This window comes from Salvelinus fontinalis, chromosome 41, assembly GCF_029448725.1.
Source record: "Salvelinus fontinalis isolate EN_2023a chromosome 41, ASM2944872v1, whole genome shotgun sequence".
Classification (NCBI taxonomy): Eukaryota; Metazoa; Chordata; class Actinopteri; order Salmoniformes; family Salmonidae; genus Salvelinus; species Salvelinus fontinalis.
The window spans coordinates 20,952,166-20,971,402 of record NC_074705.1 but is presented as its reverse complement, the minus strand read 5'-3'; the positions used below and the strand labels follow the sequence as shown (position 1 = coordinate 20,971,402).

Sequence of the window (19,237 nt, the reverse complement as noted above, 5' to 3'; positions counted from 1 at the left end):
TGGTCATCTCCAAAGCCAACACCTACTTTGGACGCCTTTCCTTCCAGTTCTCTGCTGGCAGTGACTGGAACGAATTGCAAAAATCTGGAGACTTACGTTTCCCTCACTAACTTTAAACATTATGATTACTTACACACCATCATCTGCTCATCATCATCTATCACTCCAGTGTTAATCTGCTAAATTGTAATTACTTTGCTACTATGGCCTATTTGCCTTACCTCCTCATGCCCTTTGCACACACTGTATATAGACTTTCTTTTTTTTCTATTGTGTTATTGACTGTACGCTTGTTTATCCCATGTGTAACTCTGTGTTGTTTCTGTCGCACTGCTTTGCTTTATCTTGGCCAGGTCGCAGTTGTAAATGAGAACTTGTTCTCAACTAGCTTACCTGGTTAAATAAAGGTGAAATAAAAAATGGGAAAGCGGCTCACAGAAAAATTAAATACTCCTACAAAATGGGGACTGTGTGCCCATTTGCAAGCAGATCTTCAATTCCCCAAATGTTTTATTTAATTCCGAGGCTAGGAGCTTCCCCATTGAGTTAAACTGATTAAATGCTAAACTAAGGTTCCCAGGTCGGTTTGTTTTTTAATTGATTACACTGCAGTCACAGGTCACACTTGATTGGACAGGTCTATAACAGATGTAAGAACTGAATAGATTTAACATTCATTCATCTGCATTTCACGTCTAGAGTGGCTAGACCATGTTTGCTAACTAACTCACTGTGATGGATATCTCAACTGATGCATATTGGATGGGCACATTGAAATACAGTCTTCTAAAACAAGACATTTGCTGAGGGGAATATATGCCTTCAATGGCATTGCAATTGGAAAAGGAAAACTGTCAGGACTTCCGCCGAAGTCGGCCCCTCTCCTTGTTCGGGCGGCGTTCGGCGGTTGACGTCACCGGTCTTCTAGCCATCGCCTCTCCACTTTTCATTGTTCCATGTGTTTTGTCTTGTTTCCCCGCACATTTACATTCCCTAATCACACTACATATATATTCCCTATGTTTCCCCCAGGTCTTTGTGTGGAATTGTTTTGGTAAGTGTTTTGTGTGACGCGCCAGGCTAGTTTTTTCCCTGGGTACCGTGTTTAAACCATAGTATGTTCAATGGTTAAACATTTGCATCATTGTGACTGTTGTCGCGCTTTTCACTTTTGCCACTGGCTGGAGTTTTTTTTGACGCAGTTGCGTCGGTCTGTTGTTGCTTCTGCCAAATAAAGTGTGCGCCTGATCACAACTCTCTGCTCTCCTGCACCTGAATTTCATACCAGTAGCGCACAACCTGACAGAATTCCACACCTAACCATGGAGTCAGCAGGAGCAGGTACCCCGGTCCGAGGGGTCGAGGAGCGCGTCCGAGAACACTCGGACGCGGAGTCTCTCCAGGGAGTCTCTCCAGCGCAGACAGGGAGTCTCTCCAGCGCCTCGACCAGCACAACCAGGGTTACCACTACTCGTCCCTCCTGTACCCGGTCCCAGTGGGATGCATCTCTCCCTTCCCAGGGAGTATGATGAGACGGCAGCACGGTGCCAGGGGTTCCTATTACAGCTGCACCTTTACCTGGCCACCGTTCACCCGGCTCCCTTGGGAAGGGAGAGGGGGAGTGGGCGGCATTCGTGCCCTGGGCAGAGATGGCGCAGAACTCGCTCCACCACTCCTCCACCAACTTCTCCTCCTTCCAGTGCGTTTTGGGGTACCAGCCGGTTCTGTCGCCGTGGCATCAGAGTCAGACCAAGGCTCCTGCGGTGGACGCCGCGGTGGACGCCGCGCTGGCACAGGTCTGGCTCTCGACCCTCCACCTGCCCCTCCACCTGCCCTGCCGGAAGCTGGGTCCGCGGTTCGTGGGGCCATTTTAAGTCTTGAGGAGAGTGAACGAGGTTTGTTATAGTTTACAACTCCCCCCTGATTATCACATTAACCCCTCGTTCCATGTGTCTCTCCTCAGGCCGGTGGTGGCTGGTCCGCTCCAGGAGTCTGAGGTACGGGAGGTTCGGTCCATCCTGGATTCGAGGCGTCGGGCGAGGGGCCTTCAATACCTCATGGAGTGGGAGGGGTACGGTCTGGAGGAGAGGTGCTGGGTTCCGGTGGAGGACGTGTTGGACCCTGCAATGCTGCGGGAGCTCCACCGTCTCCGGCCTGATCGCCCTGCGCCTCGCCCTCCGGGTCGTCCCCGAGGCCGATGTCGGTGCGCTGCTGGAGCCGTGCGTCAAGGGGGGGGGGGGGGGGGGGGTACTGTCACGACTTCCGCCGAAGTCGGCTCCTGTCCTTGTTCGGGCGGCGTTCGGCGGTTCGACGTCATCGGTCTTCTAGCCATCGCCGCTCCACTTTTCATTGTTCCATGTGTTTTGTCTTGTTTCCCCGCACACCTGGTGTACATTCCCTAATCACACTACATATATATTCCTACACACTACATATAACTTGCCTGAGACTAGTATTGACTCCCCAAACTAATGCCCATGCTTTAGCTTAGCGGGCTAACACTGTCTTCTGGTGCACAGACAACCTGGGTTCAAAACCCAGCCGGTCACATTATGCGCACCATGCATCAAGACCACAAAATACACACCAGCTATTTTATGAGAGACTCTAAATCAAGTGACAGGACTAGATAACAATTACAAGACAAAGTCTTCTGAATTTAACCTCCATCCTCTAACAACCCAAACATCCACCTGGTCTGTTTACTCAAGGACTGTGTCCCAAATGGCATCTTATTCCATATGTACTACATTACTTTTGACCCTCATGAAAAAGTACTATGGAATTACTACTCATCACTACTACACAAGATCTACACAAAACCTACTGGTTTTACTACTTGATTGCTATTGAGATGTGTAATAAACCGGAAGTGGTTTATGTAGTAATTTAAGTAGTAATGAGTGATACATTGGGATGCTTCACTACTGGTGAACACTATGTATTTCCTATTTATTTCCATTCTCCCTTAATGACTACTGTGTAACTACTGAGCTTTTTGGTATCTACTACCTAAAACTGTCACGCCCTGATCTGTTTCACCTGTCTTGGTGATTGTCTTTACCCACCTCCAGGTGTCTCCTGTTTATTAGTGCCCGGTGTATTTATCCCTGTGTTTCCTGTCTCTCTGTGCCAGTTCGTCTTGTTTTGCCAAGTCAACCAGATGCACTGTTGTAAAGTGGCTGTTCCACTGGATGTCATAAGGTGAATGCACCAATTTGTAAGTCGCTCTGGATAAGAGCGTCTGCTAAATGACTTAAATGTTAAATGTAAATGTTAACCAGGGTTTCTCCTGGCTCGTATTTTTCCCAGTCTCTGTTTTTCCTAGCCCTCCTGGTTTTGACCCTTGCCTGTCCTGAGGCCGAACCCGCCTGCCTGACCACTCTGCCTGTTCTGACCTCGAGATTGCCTATCCCCTTGTACTGTTTGGACCTGGTTTATGAACTCTCGCCTGTCCCCGATCTGCCGTTTGCCTACCCCTTTTGGTGTAATAAATATCAGAGCTACACTATCTGCCTCCTGTGTCTACATCTGGGTCTCGCCATGTGCCCTCATAAAAACCTACACATACCTACACAGTTCCTACATGCTGTATGCCTACTCAATCCCTATTGAATTACTACTGCCGTGTGTGTGTGTAGTGTTGTGTCACTGCTGAATTGCTCCTGATCCTAGTGCACATGTTATTTCCTCAAGTTTCTAACTGTGTAATCAAACAATAAATACTAAGCTAATACAAGCTTAATAGAGATTTTGTTTTTATGAAATACATATGACATATTTACACTTATGTTAATCCCTTTTAGACCTTTGTCTTCTTCAGCTTTGATTGAACTATCTTCAGATCCTCTTTTTTTGTTTTTGCGGCAACATTTCTCCACCGCAGTATCCTTTTAGAAAATGAAGACAAGCACAGGAGGCAACAAATTATAAGCCGTTATCAACAGAGGTCACACAGGACAACCCAGAAAAACATTTGATAAACAATGTTACTCTTGCCAACAATGGCCTCCGGTATTCTTATTTCGAGGGCCTCCTTGGCCACATGTCAAAAGAGGTAAGTAGAATGAGTAAGTATACTGATACGAACATACTTTACATTTGCACACAAACACATACTTATTAATTAGCTAGCATTGTCACGCCTGCTCCCGCTCCCCCTCAAAAAGGCACCAGGCTCCCCAGCATTGCGCACTCCTGCCACCATTTTACGCACACCTGCCTTCCCCCATGTCACGCGCATCAGCGATTATTGGACTCACCTGGACTCAATCACCTCTGTCATTTCCTCCCCTATATCTGTCTGGTTCCCCGCTCTGTTCTCTGCTTCAGCATTAATGTTCACATGTCCTTGTATACCCGTGTGCTGATGGTGTTCCTGTTTTGTTTCATGTCTGTTCCCGATTAAATGTTTGCCTCCCCATACCTGCTTCTCATCTCCGGTGTCGGTCCTTGCAATGATGATGAAATCAGTCTATATAGCTACAATTCAATGGGGCTAGCAAACAGCTTGGCTAAACACAAGACCGTTTTGGCTAGCAATCTTTTAGATGTGGTAAAAAGTTATATAAAAAGACTAAACAACGACATGAATGTATTCATAAACCATGAAAGAATGTTAAACTTACAGATGGTGCCAGCACAAGGGCTATGAAAGGGAGGATTACAAAGTATGGAAGATGATTATAGTTAGCTAACAACTACTTCCAGTTTTGACTTCTTCTGTGGTCGCGAAACGCTGGTAGTCTGGCTCTAGTGTAGTGACTACTTATTTACTACCAAGTTGTCAAAATCTCTACCTGATTACTACTGGAAGCGCTACTGTTTTCCCACTGAACACGACAAAACTCTCCTTGTGTTTCTTGAGTAGTGCATAAACTACACGTTCACTACGTAGTCACTTCTGCTCAAATAGGTTTTGTGTAGTAATTCACTAGTATTTTTCATGAGTGGGGTCTATAGGGCTCTGTTCAAAAGTAGTGTGCTAGGGAATATGGTGCCATTCATGGTATTTTTTACCCCTTGTACTTTAATTTTATATATTTGTTTTTTGTACCAGAGCCTCCTTACAATCGCTGTTACTTTGTGCTGTACAATAACCCTTATTTTGACGTCAACACAAACGACTTCAATGGTAGCAGTTTCCGACTGATCTACCTATGTAGCGAACATAGAGCAGCGGAAGAATTCACTTTGATTCGTCAGGCAACTCTTTAAGGAGAGCCTGTGATATCTTGGGTAGGTTGCATAAGAGGGAGATGTCGTGTGACCTCATTGTCCATGGTTGTGGTGACTGGAACAAGTACTGGGACAAGTTCCACTGTGTGTTGTAATGTGCTCAGTTGTTCTCAGTTCCAACCACAAATCCCAGAGGCCTGAAAAGGTATAGGGGAAAAAAGTCACAGTCAAAATTTTGAAATTCCACCCCTGGTCCTTGAATGTAACAGCGTATGTACAAACCACCATTAAACCACCTTATCTCTTGACTGGTGATATATCCTTAGGGAGTAAGGGTAAAAAGGAATCCTCTCCAATACCAAGAAAACAACATACATTTTTTAGCAGACACTCTTATCCAGAACGACTTACAGGAAGGGGTAAAAATACCATGGCTGTGTCCCAAATGGCACCATATTCCCTAGCACACTCGTTTTGAACAGAGCCCTATAGACCCGACTCATGAAAAATACTAGTGAATTAGGGTTAAGTGCCTTGCTCAATATTTTTTCTTTTTTTAAAAACCTAATTGGCTCCTGGATTCAAACCAGCGACCTTTTGGTTACTGGCCAACGCTCTTAATTGCTACATGGCTATTGTGACCCACCCGCTCAATGACATGGTAGAGTAGGTCATTATTGGGCAATACCCAGCGTGATCGTAAATGTCTTCCATTTCCTGGTATCAATATAACGCTATGCTTGTGGATGGACACCAGCACTCTCATTGAACCGTCTAGTGTGGAGTAGTGTGGAGTAGTAGTCCATCTGTGCGTTCCCACAGAGTGAAGTCCGTCCATCTGGTCCACCCCCATCCACTCCCGTCCGGACTGTTATCCCTTGCCATAAGCCAACAGGTCAAAGGTCAATGCGGGAGTCAGTGGAGAGCTGGCCACCCTGTTGACCTGTTGATCTCTCTCTGTTTAGTCACGCGCCAGCCAGCCGTGTGATGTAACCACAGGGTGCTGTACAATTCAAATTACAAATAGCATCATGTCCAGTGTCGAAGCCTTGTGAATGTGAGCGGGAGAGAGAAAGTGAGCGTTGAAATTCACATTGGGTAGACAGCAGACTAGATACAGATGTAAGATCTTAATTTGAACCAGTTTGCTACAGCAGGATAATTATCCTGCAGCAACAGGAAATGTGAATTATTATGTTGATTATAACTAATGTACATTTTTGTAGCGGTTGATACATTTCTTGTAAGGGATATTTTTTTAAGTGGAAATTGCAAACTTCAGAAGCCTTTTTAAACCTCAAATACACTGCATTGCAGAACAGTTATCTTGCAACAGGGTGATCAAATTAAGATCCTACATCTGTAGATGATCTGGTGTAATGACAAGGAGATCAAAAGTGATGCTGACACGCATGCACAAACACACACACAGAAAGAGAGATTGTGTGGAGGTCAATCTAAATTTAGTAGAAGTATGCTCTGCACTGTCTGGCTCTCCCTGCCAGTAGAATAAAGCAAACACAGCAGGACTAAACACACCACTGGCATACCACACGCCCTCACAATGCAGGGGGGACTATGACCTCTTGGGAGCCTCCAACTCAATAACTTTTTGAGGGGGTTGGGGTCCAGGGTCCCTTTCCCTCCAGATAGCATATGAACACCGCATAAGCCATGTTCCTTGTTCAGACCTTGCAAGGGGGGCTCGCAAAATTGTAGCATGCCACTGACACACACACACACACACACACACACACACACACACACACACACACACACACACACACACACACACACTGTATAATGTGTGTATTACATGAACTGACCCTGTCTCCGACCTGCCCGTTGTATAATGTTACACTGCTGCAAATATAGATAGATGACCAGTATTTTCTTAGAGACAGAATAAATCAAACCTGCCATGGCACTATATTTGTTTACACAACTACTGCCAACAGCACATACCTGTAGGTGTCTCATTCTGAGAACTGGGAGCCTCCATCTGTGAGGCTTTGTATTTTTACCGTAGTCAACACAATTTTGTACCAGGCCCCCAAAAAGGCTAGAAGAAAATACGCCCAAAAGTGGGCCCCAAAATGTCATTCTTATATGCTACTGGTAAAATACTGCCATATGGTTTGATGGAATTTTTGTCTGAGGACTTTTGTGTTTGTCTGTGACTTTGTTTTGTTTAACTTGTCCGTGGCACTTGTTTTCTGCAACAGTTTCAATGAGAGATGGATCATCATCACTGTTTCTGGGATATAATTACTGCAGCAGGGCCGTATTCATGAAGCGTCTCAAAGTAGGAGTGCTGATCTAGGATTGATAAATACTGCCCCTGGTATTGGAACCATAACAGTCCCAGTAGAAGCTTAATTACAGTTAATTCAAATATGTTCCACATCCATATACTGTACCTCTATGAAGGATGAGCAGTACAAACCTGCCAGTCCCAGATGATACTACCCCCCCCCCCCCCCACCCCACCACCACATACCCCTTCAAATCCTATCCTGCATTCCCCCCTCTCACCCTGGAGCGAGCAGAAGCATGCCACGACATCGGCAGCAGCAGCTGACGTCACTTGTTTACCATCTTCTAGGTCGGCGCTCACTCTACCTCGCTCTCTGACTGTGGCACATAGAGCACTGTTACGCAACCGCTGTTATGAACCTGGCTAACTCTGCAGTCCTACTGTGTAAAGTGAGACCTATGCTATGGCTGACTGTGGATGTTGGTTTGGCTCAAGCTTTTCATGAAAGCAGACCATTGGGTTCTGTTATAATCTCCACCCGGCACAGCCAGAAGAGGACTGGCCACCCCTCATAGCCTGGTTCCTCTCTAGGTTTCTTCCTAGGTTTTGGCCTTTCTAGGGAGTTTTTCTGCATTGCTTGCTGTTTGGGGTTTTAGGCTGGGTTTCTGTACAGCACTTTGAGATATCAGCTGATGTAAGATGGGCTATATAAATACATTTGATTTGTATAGGCCTATATCCCTGTCAGGCATCTGCTCTACTGTATAAATGAGCCATGTGCCCCTACGATAAACCAGCGTGGAGTGTGTGTTTGTGTTCTCTGTCCTGCGGCTCCATCTCTTCCTGGCTGTCTCCACTACTGCAGCAGCAGCAGAACTGGATATAAACAACTCTGTCTGTGAGGTGACTCAGGATGTGCGGCTCCCTCTCTCTCCCTCTCCCCCCCCTCTCTCCCTCTCTCTCTCTTTCTAGCATGTAGAGAGAGAGGAGGCCCCCTAGTGGGCAAAGAGTATTGCAAACCGGACGACCTACTTCAGAGGTAGAAGTTGCCCCCTAAGCACAGATCTAGGATCAGATTGCCCTACCCCGAATAATTACCTTAACCATTAGGAGTATGAAACAATATCTGACTTTCTATCAGTGTCAGGGTATTACCTACGAGTGCCTCTGCATCCACTGCACACCCTATAATTATTATTATATTATAATTAAATGGAGTGAAGATCCTGCTCGTCTCTTTATAGATGTATTGGTCGCTGGTTAAACTACATTACCAGTCAAAAGTTTGGACACACCTACTCCTTAAAGGGTTTTTCTTTATTTGTACTATTTTCTACATTGTAGACAAATGATGAAGACATCAAAACTATAAAATAACACATATGGAATCATTTAGTAGCCAAAAAAGTGTTAAACAAACCAAAATATATTTTCCATTTTAGATTCTTCAAAGTAGCCACCCTTTGCCTTAATGACAGCTTTGCACACTCTTGGCATTCTTGGCATTCTCTCAACCAGCTTCACCTGGAATGCTTTTCCAACAGTCTTGAAGGAGTTCCCACATATGCTGAGCACTTGTTGGCTGCTTTTCTTTCACGCTGCGGTCCAACTCATCCCAAACCATCTCAATTGGGTTGAGGTCGGGTGATTGTGGAGGCCAGGCCATCTGATGCAGCACTCCATCACTCCTTCTTGGTCAAATAGCCCTTACACAGCCTGGAGGTGTATTTTGGGTCACTGTCCTATTGTAAAACAGATGATAGTCCCATGAAGCGCAAACCAGAAGGGATGGCGTATCACTGCAGAATGCTGTGGTAGCCATGCTCGTTAAGTGTGCCTTGAATTCTAAATAAATCACTGACAGTGTCACCAGCAAAGCACCCCCACACTATAACACCTCCTCCTCCATGCTTCACGGTGGGAACCACACATGCGGATATAATCCGTTCACCTACTCTGTGTCTCTCAAAGACACTGCTGTTGGAACCAAAAATCTCTCATTTGGACTCATGCGACCAAAGGACAGATTTCCACCGGTTTAATGTCCATTGCTTGTGTTTCTTGCCCCAAAGAAGTCTCTTCTTATTATTGGTGTCCTTTAGTAGTGGTTTCTTTGCAGCAATTCAAACATGAAGGACTGATTCACACAGTCTCCTCTGAACAGTGGAGATGTGTCTGTTACTTGAACTCCGGTGAAGCATTTATTTGAGCTGCAATTTCTGAGGCTGGTAACTCTGCAGCAGAGGTAACTCTGGGTCTTCCTTTCCTGTGGTGGTCCTCATGAGAGCCAGTTTCATCACAGCGCTTGATGGTTTTTGCGACTGCACTTGAAGAATCTTTTAAAGTTCTTGAAATTCTCCTGATTGACTACCCTTTATGTCTTAAAGTAATGATGGACTGTCATTTCTCTTTGCTTATGTGAGCTGTTCTTGCCATGATATCTTCTGTATACCACCCGTACCTTGTCACAACACAACTGTTTGGTTCAAATCCATTAAGCAGGAAACACATTTCACAAATTAACTTTTAACAAGGCACACCTGTTAATTGAAATATATTCCAGGTGACTACCTCATGAAGCTGGTTGAGAGAATGCCAAAAATGTGCAAAGCTGTCATCAAGGCAAAGGGTGGCTACTTTGAAGAATATCAAATATAAAATATATTTAGATTTGTTTAACACTTTTTTGGTTACTACATGATTCCATGTGTTATTTCGTAATTTTGATGTCTTCACTATTATTCTATAATGTAGAAAACAATACAAATAAATAAAAACCCTTGAATGAGTAGGTGTGTCCAAACTTTTGACTGGTACTGTCTATCTATACTGAACAAAAATATAAACGCAACATGTAAAGTGTTGGTCCCATTTTTCATGAGCTGAAATAAAAGATCCCAGAAATGTTTCCTACGCACAAAAAGCTCATTTCTATAACATGTTTTTTTTCTCCATCCCTGTTAGTGAGCATTTCTCCTTGGCTAAGATAATCCAGCCACCTGACAGGTGTGGCATATCAAGAAGCTGAATAAACTGCATGATCATTACACAGGTGCACCTTGTGCTGGGGACAATACAAGTCATCTGCTGACAAGGCACACCTGTTAATTGAAATGCATTTCAGGTGACTACCTCATGAAACTGGTTGAGAGAATGCCAAGAGTGTGCAAAGCTGTCATCAAGGCAAAGGGTGGCTAATTTGAAGAATCTCAAATATAAAATGTATTTTGATTTAACACTTTTTTGGCTACTACAGTACATGATTCCATATGTGTTATTTCATTATTTCATAGTTTCAAATCAAATCAAATTGTATTTGTCACATGTGCCTAATACAACAGGTAGACCTTACAGTGAAATGCTTACTTACAAGCCCTTAACCAACAATGCAGTTTTAAGAAAAATACGTGTTAAGTAAAAAATAGATAAGTAAACATTTAAATAAAAGTAACAAGTAATTAAAGAGCAGCAGTAAAATAACAATAGTGTGGCTATATACAGGGGGTACCGGTTAACAGTCAAAGTGCGGGGGCACCGGTTAGTCGAGGTAATTGAGGCAGTATGTACATGTAGGTAGAGTTAAAGTGACTATGTATAGATAAAAAAACAGAGAGTAGCAGCAGCGTAAAAGAAGGGGGGGGGGGGGGGCAACGCAAATCGTCTGGGTAGCCATTTGATTAGCTGTTCAGGAGTCATATGGCTTGGGGGTAGAAGCTGTTAAGAAGCCTTTTGGACCTAGACTTGGCGCTCCGGTACCACTTACCATGCGGTAGCAGAGAGAACAGTACTTGACTAGGGTGGCTGGACAATTTTTAGAGCCTTCCTCTGACACTGCCTGGTATAGAGGTCCTGGATGGCAGGAACTTGTCCCTAGTGATGTACTGGGCCGTACGCACTACCCTCTGTATAAAAGACCTTGAATGAGTAGATATGTCCAAACTTTTGACTGGTACTGTATATAGAATTCACTGTAAAGAGAAAGCAAGAAAAAATGTTTTGGGTGTGCACAAAATCTTCAGTCTACAATACTTTCATTGATCTGTGGTGTACAATAGTTTTTTGGGAACTAAAGCACCACAGTTCATATACATCTTTATCTTCATGTTTTGCTTGGTGCAGGAACTCTTGACCTCAAGTAAATCTGTTGGTTGACATGTGGCAAGGTTGTTTGTAGGCCTACATTGTGTGTTATGTTCAGGGCAGTCAGGGCAGTGCACAGTGAGGAATTTGTATGAATTTCCAGACTATATAGTTTAATACAGCCGTGAGGTTTGTGTGTGTGTGTTGCATACTGTGTCAGGACTTAAATGACTTAACCCATTTTTATGGACATTGGAACATGAGTTTGATCAAATTCATTGCTAATATAGAGGTTTGTTTACAATATTAATATTGCTTAATGATTATTTTTCAGCATGTAACCAAAGGTATTGTGACCTTGTGCTGTATCTGCATTAATTAATGTGTATCAAAATTAAATGTTTTACAGAAACATTGATAAAATGAATGTTATCCTATCACCTTTTTACATATATAAAAATAAAGGGCATTCTAATTAGCACTGCGCTAACATCTAATTTATGCCACTCCTTCATCCAGCTGTGGTTTGACAGATTTTTTTAAACATTTATCTGGCGCCCTCTCCTGACGTATGAAAGAATTGCTTTTCCCCAGATCCATTACTTGTTTTGTTTCCGACTGAACGTTTTACGTGGCTGACGGTTTCCGCTTTGTGAACAAGGAAGTGTTTTTTAGAAACTCATATAACAGTTTGTAAATTATAATCAAAAACTGCTTTGTTTATGTTTTGAGACCGAGAAGTAATCAGGTAATTTGATACGTTATTTGTTGAATTTGAAATCGCATCATACAACACGATAACATTAATGTATCTAACGTTAGTATCTGAGGTGACAAGGTACAAATATGTCGTTCTGCCCCTGAACAAGGCAGTTAACCCACTGTTCCTTCGGCCGTCATTGAAAATAAGAATTCGTTCTTAACTGACTTGCCTAGTTAAATAAAGGTAAATAATAAATAATCTAACAGCTGTGCCTATAGATTGCATGCTAGCTAGCATAGTTTACCGAAGTGGCCCCAACTGCACAACAACGCTAACTAGCTGTGTTTATTTAGCATTGAAGTGCCCAACTACTGTCTGGTTTGTTTCAGTTTCGTCAGGAAACGTATGATGCAGTCATAACCCGGGCATGTCACAGCATGTTGTAGAGGAGGGATCCCCAAAGAGTTGCAAGACACTGTCGAGTTGGCTGGTTGCTTTGCGGTAAGATAGCTAGCTAACTTGAGATGTTGTTTTCAATAAGTATTCAGGCTATGCGTTGTATAGTGTACATTCTCGCTAACTAGTTTCTAAACATGTGGCTGGTGTGATGGATTAGGTCATACAGATTTTTTTAAAAACACATTATTCTCAAGTCATGTTATGTTTTGTTTATCGAGTAGTCATTAGCTACGGAACTGTGAGTCATTTGGGAAATGTTGTTATACTCAATGTACTGTGCTGCTACTAATGGACAGGCTCCAGCACTGTATGTTGCAAATGAAGTAGTCACTGTAGAACACTACTTACTAAAGTACAGGATCATATTTTTCTATCAATATAACAATTACATAAACACCTGGATGAAAACTAAGAGCATCCCTTAGAATCTATGGGTCATTAATGTTTGTTCTTTTTTATTTTTTTTTAAAGCTTTTACAATGGAGGGAACCTCAAAAGGCGAATCTGCTGCCCCCCAGAGCTCTGTTGCTGCTCAAGTTCCATTTCTTCACCTGTGCACCACTCTTGAAAAAATACAGAAGACCAAACTCCGACCAGACAAATCAAAGTTTCTCCGTGACTTCATAGACTCCTGGAGGAAGTTCCATGCGGCCCTCCACAAAGACAACCCTACCACCACAGACTCTTTCTACCCGGCCATGCGTCTCATAGTCCCCTCGTTCGAAAGGGAGCGTATGGCCTATGGCATTAAAGAGAGTATGTTAGCCAAGCTCTACATAGACGTCTTGGGTCTCCCCAAGAATGGACCAGAAGCCAACAAACTGTTGAATTACCGCACCCCCACCACATCTCAGGGGGAGGCGGGAGACTTCGCTCTTATGACCTACTTTGTGTTGAAGAAACGCTGCACAAGCCAGGGAAACCTCACCATCAGAGAAGTCAACGACTTTCTGGACTCGGTGGCCATCAACAATGCCGGTAAGCAGAAGGACCTGGTGAAGAAGAGCCTGCTGCACCTTATCACCCAGAGCACGGCACTGGAGCAGAAGTGGCTTATCCGCATGATCCTGAAGGACATGAAGCTGGGGGTCAGCAAAGAGACCGTGCTCCAGGTGTTCCACTTAGATGCGGCCGAGCTCTACAACTTCACCACAGACCTAAACAAGGTGTGCCGGCAGCTCCACGACCCATCTGTGTCCCTCAGCGAAGTGTCCATTGGCCTGTTCTTTGCCTTCAAACCTATGCTGGCCGCCATGGCCAACATGCGCCAGGTGGAGAAGCAGATGGGCAACAGCACCTTCTTCATAGAGACCAAGCTGGATGGAGAGCGCATCCAGCTGCACAAGGATGGCGACGTCTACAAGTACTTCACACGGAACTCCTTCGAGTACACCCAGCAGTTTGGTGCATCGCCGCTAGAGGGCTCCCTGACGCCTTTCATCCACAATGTCTTCAAGCCCCACGTAGTCAAATGCATCCTGGATGGGGAGATGATGGCGTACAACCCCACTGCCGACACCTTCATGCAAAAAGGAAGCAAGTTTGACATCAAGAGGCTAGTGGATGACTCCGAGCTGCAGACGTGCTTTTGCGTTTTCGATGTACTTCTTGTGAACGACCACAAGTTTGGCAACGAGACGTTGAAGGTGCGCCACGACAACCTTCAGACTGTCTTCACTCCTGTTAAAGGGAGGATACACGTGGTGCCGAAAACGGAGGCCAAAACTATGCAAGAGGTGGTGAACGCCCTCAACGAAGCCATTGACAACAGGGAAGAGGGCATCATGGTGAAAGATCCCTCATCCGTCTACAAGCCCGATAAGCGAGGTGAGGGCTGGCTCAAGATAAAGCCGGAGTACGTTGATGGCTTGATGGATGAGCTCGACCTGTTGATTGTCGGAGGCTACTGGGGAAAAGGAAGGCGAGGTGGCATGATGTCTCATTTCCTCGTCGCGGTGGCCGAAGCCCCGAAGCCTGGAGAGAAACCCTCTGTCTTCCACACGCTCTGTCGCATCGGTTCCGGCTACACCATGAAGGAGCTGTATGACTTGGGGCTCAAGCTGGCCAAGCACTGGAAAGTCTACCGGAAGAACGACCCTCCTGCCTCTATTCTGTGTGGGACGGAGAGACCGGAAGTCTACATTGACCCGTGCAACTCGGTCATCATCCAGGTGAAGGCAGCAGAAATAGTCAGTAGTGACATGTACAAAACCAACTGCACGTTACGCTTCCCCAGGATCGAGAAGATCCGGGAGGACAAGGAGTGGCACCAGTGCATGACCCTAGCTGAGCTTGATCAGTTTCGCAACAAGGCGTCCGGGAAGTTGTTCTCGCGCCACCTCCTCATCAATGACAATGACGGGCCTGAAAAGAAGAAGCGCAAGTCGCCGGCAGCGGCCAAGCCCAAGAAAGCTGTCGGCGTCATCGACCACTTCAAGTCCCAGGACCTATCTGGCGTCACCAAGGAGACGGACATGTTCGAGGACGTGGAGTTCTGCGTGATGAATGGCAACGAGGCGCACCCCAAGGCGGAGCTGGAGAAAGCAGTGGCCCGATGTGGCGGTATTGTAGTCCAGAACCCGGGACCGGACACCTACTGTGTGATCGCCGCTGTGGAGAACATGCGTGTGAAGAACCTTATCTCTTCAGACCAGCACGACGTGGTGTGGGCTGCCTGGCTGCTGGAGTGCCTAGACAGGAGGCAGGTGGTGCCATGGCAACCATGTCACATGATACACATGTCGCCCTCCACCAAGGAGCACTTTGCCAAGGAATACGACTGCTACGGAGACAGCTACTTTGTGGACACGGACGAGCAGCAGCTGAGGGAAGTCTTCGGTCGGATTGGCAGAGCGGACACTTTGACGGCACAGTGCATCGCTAAGTTGGAGGAACGCTACAGCTGGGACGACCTCCCCACTAGCATGTTCAGACCTTTCAGGGTCTACATGGACAGATACGCAGACATAGGAGACCCTAAAAGCATCGTACCAGCAACTTGTCTGGACACGCGGGCTCTGGAATTCCGCTTCCACGGAGGGACAGTAGTGCAGAAGCTCGAGGAAGGGGTCTCTCATGTCATAGTGGTGGAGGAAACAAGAGTGTTGGCTTTAAGAACCCTCAGACGACTCTTTACCAAAAAGTTTAAGATTGTTAGAGAGTCATGGGTAACAGAGTCTATCAAAGCAGGGTTTTTGCGGAATGACAATGACTACCTAGTGTGATGGTTAAAAAGCCATCTAATGCAAGAACTGGACAATAAGCACGTTATGATTGACATATCTCTAGGATTGTAATATTTTGTTTTAATCCATTTTAGAGTGTAAATAAATGTTTGTTTTAAAGGGTTTTCTGAGTCAGAAGGTAACGTTATCCAGTGTTTTTCTACACATTTGAATATGGATCAAGGGAACTCAAGGATATAGTGTAGGCCTATATCTAATGGTGTATCTACTGTAATTGAGGTAAGCTATTTTAATGTCCTTTCCAATGCAGACTATTGTGTTAAGATATTTGAAGACTGTCTATCCCATCATTTCCCAAACTGTCAGCGAGACACAAAGGGGTGAACGTTTTGGTTTTTGCCTAAACACTACACAGCTTGATGATTAGTTGATTATTTGAATCAGCTGTGTAGTGCTAGGGCAAAAACCAAAACGTGTTACCCTTGGGGTCCCGAGGCCGAGTTTGGGAAACCCTGGTCTATCCACTAAATAATTTGTTTCTTTTAATGCAAATTTTATTATACTGTTTTTTCAATTGTCATGTTTTGGAACTAAAATAAATATTTTGAATAAATATGGGAATTGGTATTAGAAGATTGTCTTTATGTATTGTCCAAGTATCTAAATATTTTAACTGTTGTTGCAATGTTACCTTCAGTAGATTAACTGACTTTAATGAAAGAAAAAGTGATTTTTATAAAGCTGTTCATTTGAGATAAAAAATAAGAAACCTCCACACTGCTCTTCCTAGTATCACTGTACTTTATTAAGCTTTACCTATCGGCCTCAAGGCCTTCTTCAGAGCTGGTAATTAAATTACATCTATACTGAACAAAAATATAAACGCAACAATTTCTATCATGTTACGTAGTAACATATAATATAAGAAAATCAGTCAATTGAAATAAATTCATTAGGCCCTAATCTATGGATTTCGCATGAGGTGATGGGGTGGATGAATGGCACGACAATGGGCCTCAGGATCTTATCACCGTATCTCTGCATTCAAATTGCCATCGATAAAATGCAATTGTGTGCTTTGTCCGTAGCTTATGCCTGCTCATACCATAACCCCACCGCCACCATGGGGCGCTCTGTTCACAACTTTGACAGTTGACATCAGCAAACCGCTCTCCAAAACGATGTCATACACGTGGTCTCGCGTTGTTAGGCCGGTTGGACGTACTGCCAAAGTTTCTTAAATGACGTTGGGGCGGGTTATGGTAGAAAAATGACCATTAAATTCTCTGGCAACAGCTCTGGTGTGCATTCCTGTAGTCAGCATGCCAATAGCACGCTCCATCAACATTTGAGGCATCAGTGGCATTGTGTTGTGTGACAAAACAGCAGTTGTCTTTTATTGCCCCCAGCACAAGGTGCACCTGTGTAATGATCATGCTGTGTATTCAGCTTCTTGATATGCCACAGCTGTCAGGTGGCTGGATTCTCTTGGCCAAGGAGAAATGCTCACTAACGGATGGAAAAAAATTATGCAGAACATTTTAGAGAACTAAGCGTTTTGTGCGAATGAAACATTTCTGGGATCTTTTATTTCAGCTCATGAAACATGGGACCAACACTTTACATGTTGCGTTTATATTTTTGTTCAGTATAGATAAACAGTACCAGTCAAAAGTTTGGACACACCTACTCATTCAAGGGTTTTTATTTATTTGTACTGTTTTCTACATTATAGAATAATAGTGAAGACATCAAAACTATGAAATAACACATGGAATCATGTAGTAACCAAAAAAGTGTTAAACAAATCACAATATATTTTATATTTCATATTCTTCAAAGTAGCCACCCTTTGCCTGGATGACAGCTTTGCACATTCTTGGCATTCTCTCAACCAGCTTCATAAGGTAGTCACCTGGAATGCATTTCAATTAACAGGTGTGCCTTGTTAAAAGTTAATTTGTGAAATGTATTTCCTGCTTAATGGATTTGAACCAATCAATTGTGTTATGACAAGGTAGGGGTGGTATACAGAAGATAGCCCTATTTGGTAAAAGACCAAGTCCATATTATGGCAAGAACAGCTCAAATAAGCAAAGAGAAATGACAGTCCATCATTACTTTAAGACATAAAGGGTAGTCAATCAGGAGAATTTCAAGAACTTTGAAAGTTTCTTCAAGTGAAGTCGCAAAAACCATCAAGCGCTATGATGAAACTGGCTCTCATGAGGACCGCCACAGGAAAGAATGAATCAGAGTTACCTCTGCTGCAGAGGATAAGTTCATTAGAGTTACCAGCCTCAGAAATTGCAGCCCAAATAAATGCTTAAAGTTCAAGTAACAGACACATCTCAACATCAACTGTTCAGAGGAGACTGTGTGAATCAGGCCTTTATGGTCGAATTTCTGCAAAGAAACCACTACTAAAGAATACCAATAAGAAGAACAGACTTGCTTGGGCCAAGACAAACAAGAAATGGACATTAGACCGGTGGAAATCTGTCCTTTGATCTGATGAGGAGAATGACCCAACACACCTCCAGGCTGTGTAAGGGCTATTTGACCAAGATGGAGTGCTGCATCAGATGACCTGGCCTCCACAATCACCCGACCTCAACCCAATTGAGATGGTTTGGGATGAGTTGGATCGCAGCGTGAAGGAAAAGCAGCCAACAAGTGCTCAGCATATGTGGGAACTCCTTCAAGACTTTTGGAAAAGCATTCCAGGTGAAGCTGGTTGAGAGAATGCCAAGAGTGTGCAAAGCTGTAATCAACGCGAAGGGTGGCTACTTTGAAGAATCTAAAATGTTACATATTTTGATTTATAAAAAATAGTTTGTACATGATTCCATCTGTTATTTCATAGTTTTGATGTCTTCACTATTATTCTACAATGTAGAAAATAGAGAAAAAGTAAGAAAAACCCTGGAATGAGTAGGTGTGTCCAAAGTTTTGACTGGTACTGTACATAACATGAAACAGTACATTAGTAAAGGCAGACACATGACCTTGAATGAAGCCAAGAATGGTTGTCTGTCTTTGCTGGTAAGCTGTTTTTTTTATGTTTGTACCACCTGCAGTCCACCTCCAGTTGCCATGCCTGTTGAGTGAGAGGAGATAGAGTGCACTGCCTGGCCCTGCTTTGAGTAGAGTGAATCAGTGAGCCGTGGGGGGTTATTGATGGGTCCAGAAGAGAACGATGTGTCTGTCAGAGAGATGGGCAAGCCACAGGAGTGCTCCAAAACAGGATCCTCCTGGGGCTCTCTGCAAAGATGTTCCCTCTTGAGAAAAGGTCACAGAGGTACCGTGGGACTGAATGTCTGTTGTTGTTCCCTTCCCAACCAGTCCCTGTTGAGTGTATGGATTTGTCTCAAA

At 44.2% G+C, this 19,237-nt stretch overlaps 1 protein-coding gene and 1 long non-coding RNA gene across 5 annotated transcripts in view; one reads left to right on the top strand and one right to left on the bottom strand.

Annotated features, from left to right (window-relative positions):
• Nucleotides 1-3,803: 3,803 nt before the first annotated feature.
• LOC129840606 (uncharacterized) overlaps nt 3,804-19,237 on the bottom strand; it is a 35,656-nt gene continuing 20,222 nt past the window's right edge. The window contains exon 3 of the long non-coding RNA XR_008757223.1: nt 3,804-3,890. This is a non-coding gene — a long non-coding RNA (uncharacterized LOC129840606). The remainder of the gene's footprint in view (nt 3,891-19,237) is intronic.
• lig4 (ligase IV, DNA, ATP-dependent) lies at nt 12,140-16,483 on the top strand. 4 transcript variants are annotated; one of them, XM_055908595.1, is made up of 3 exons: nt 12,140-12,263; nt 12,608-12,719; nt 13,149-16,483. In XM_055908595.1, the coding sequence occupies exon 3, from the start codon at nt 13,157-13,159 to the stop codon at nt 15,899-15,901; it is 2,745 nt and encodes a 914-aa protein (XP_055764570.1). In that variant the 5' UTR covers nt 12,140-12,263; nt 12,608-12,719; nt 13,149-13,156; the 3' UTR covers nt 15,902-16,483. The 4 variants fall into 4 exon arrangements, with proteins under 4 accessions (XP_055764570.1, XP_055764569.1, XP_055764572.1 ...); XM_055908594.1 differs by having other exon boundaries at nt 13,137-16,483; XM_055908596.1 differs by lacking the exon at nt 12,140-12,263 and adding an exon at nt 12,290-12,461 and having other exon boundaries at nt 13,137-16,483.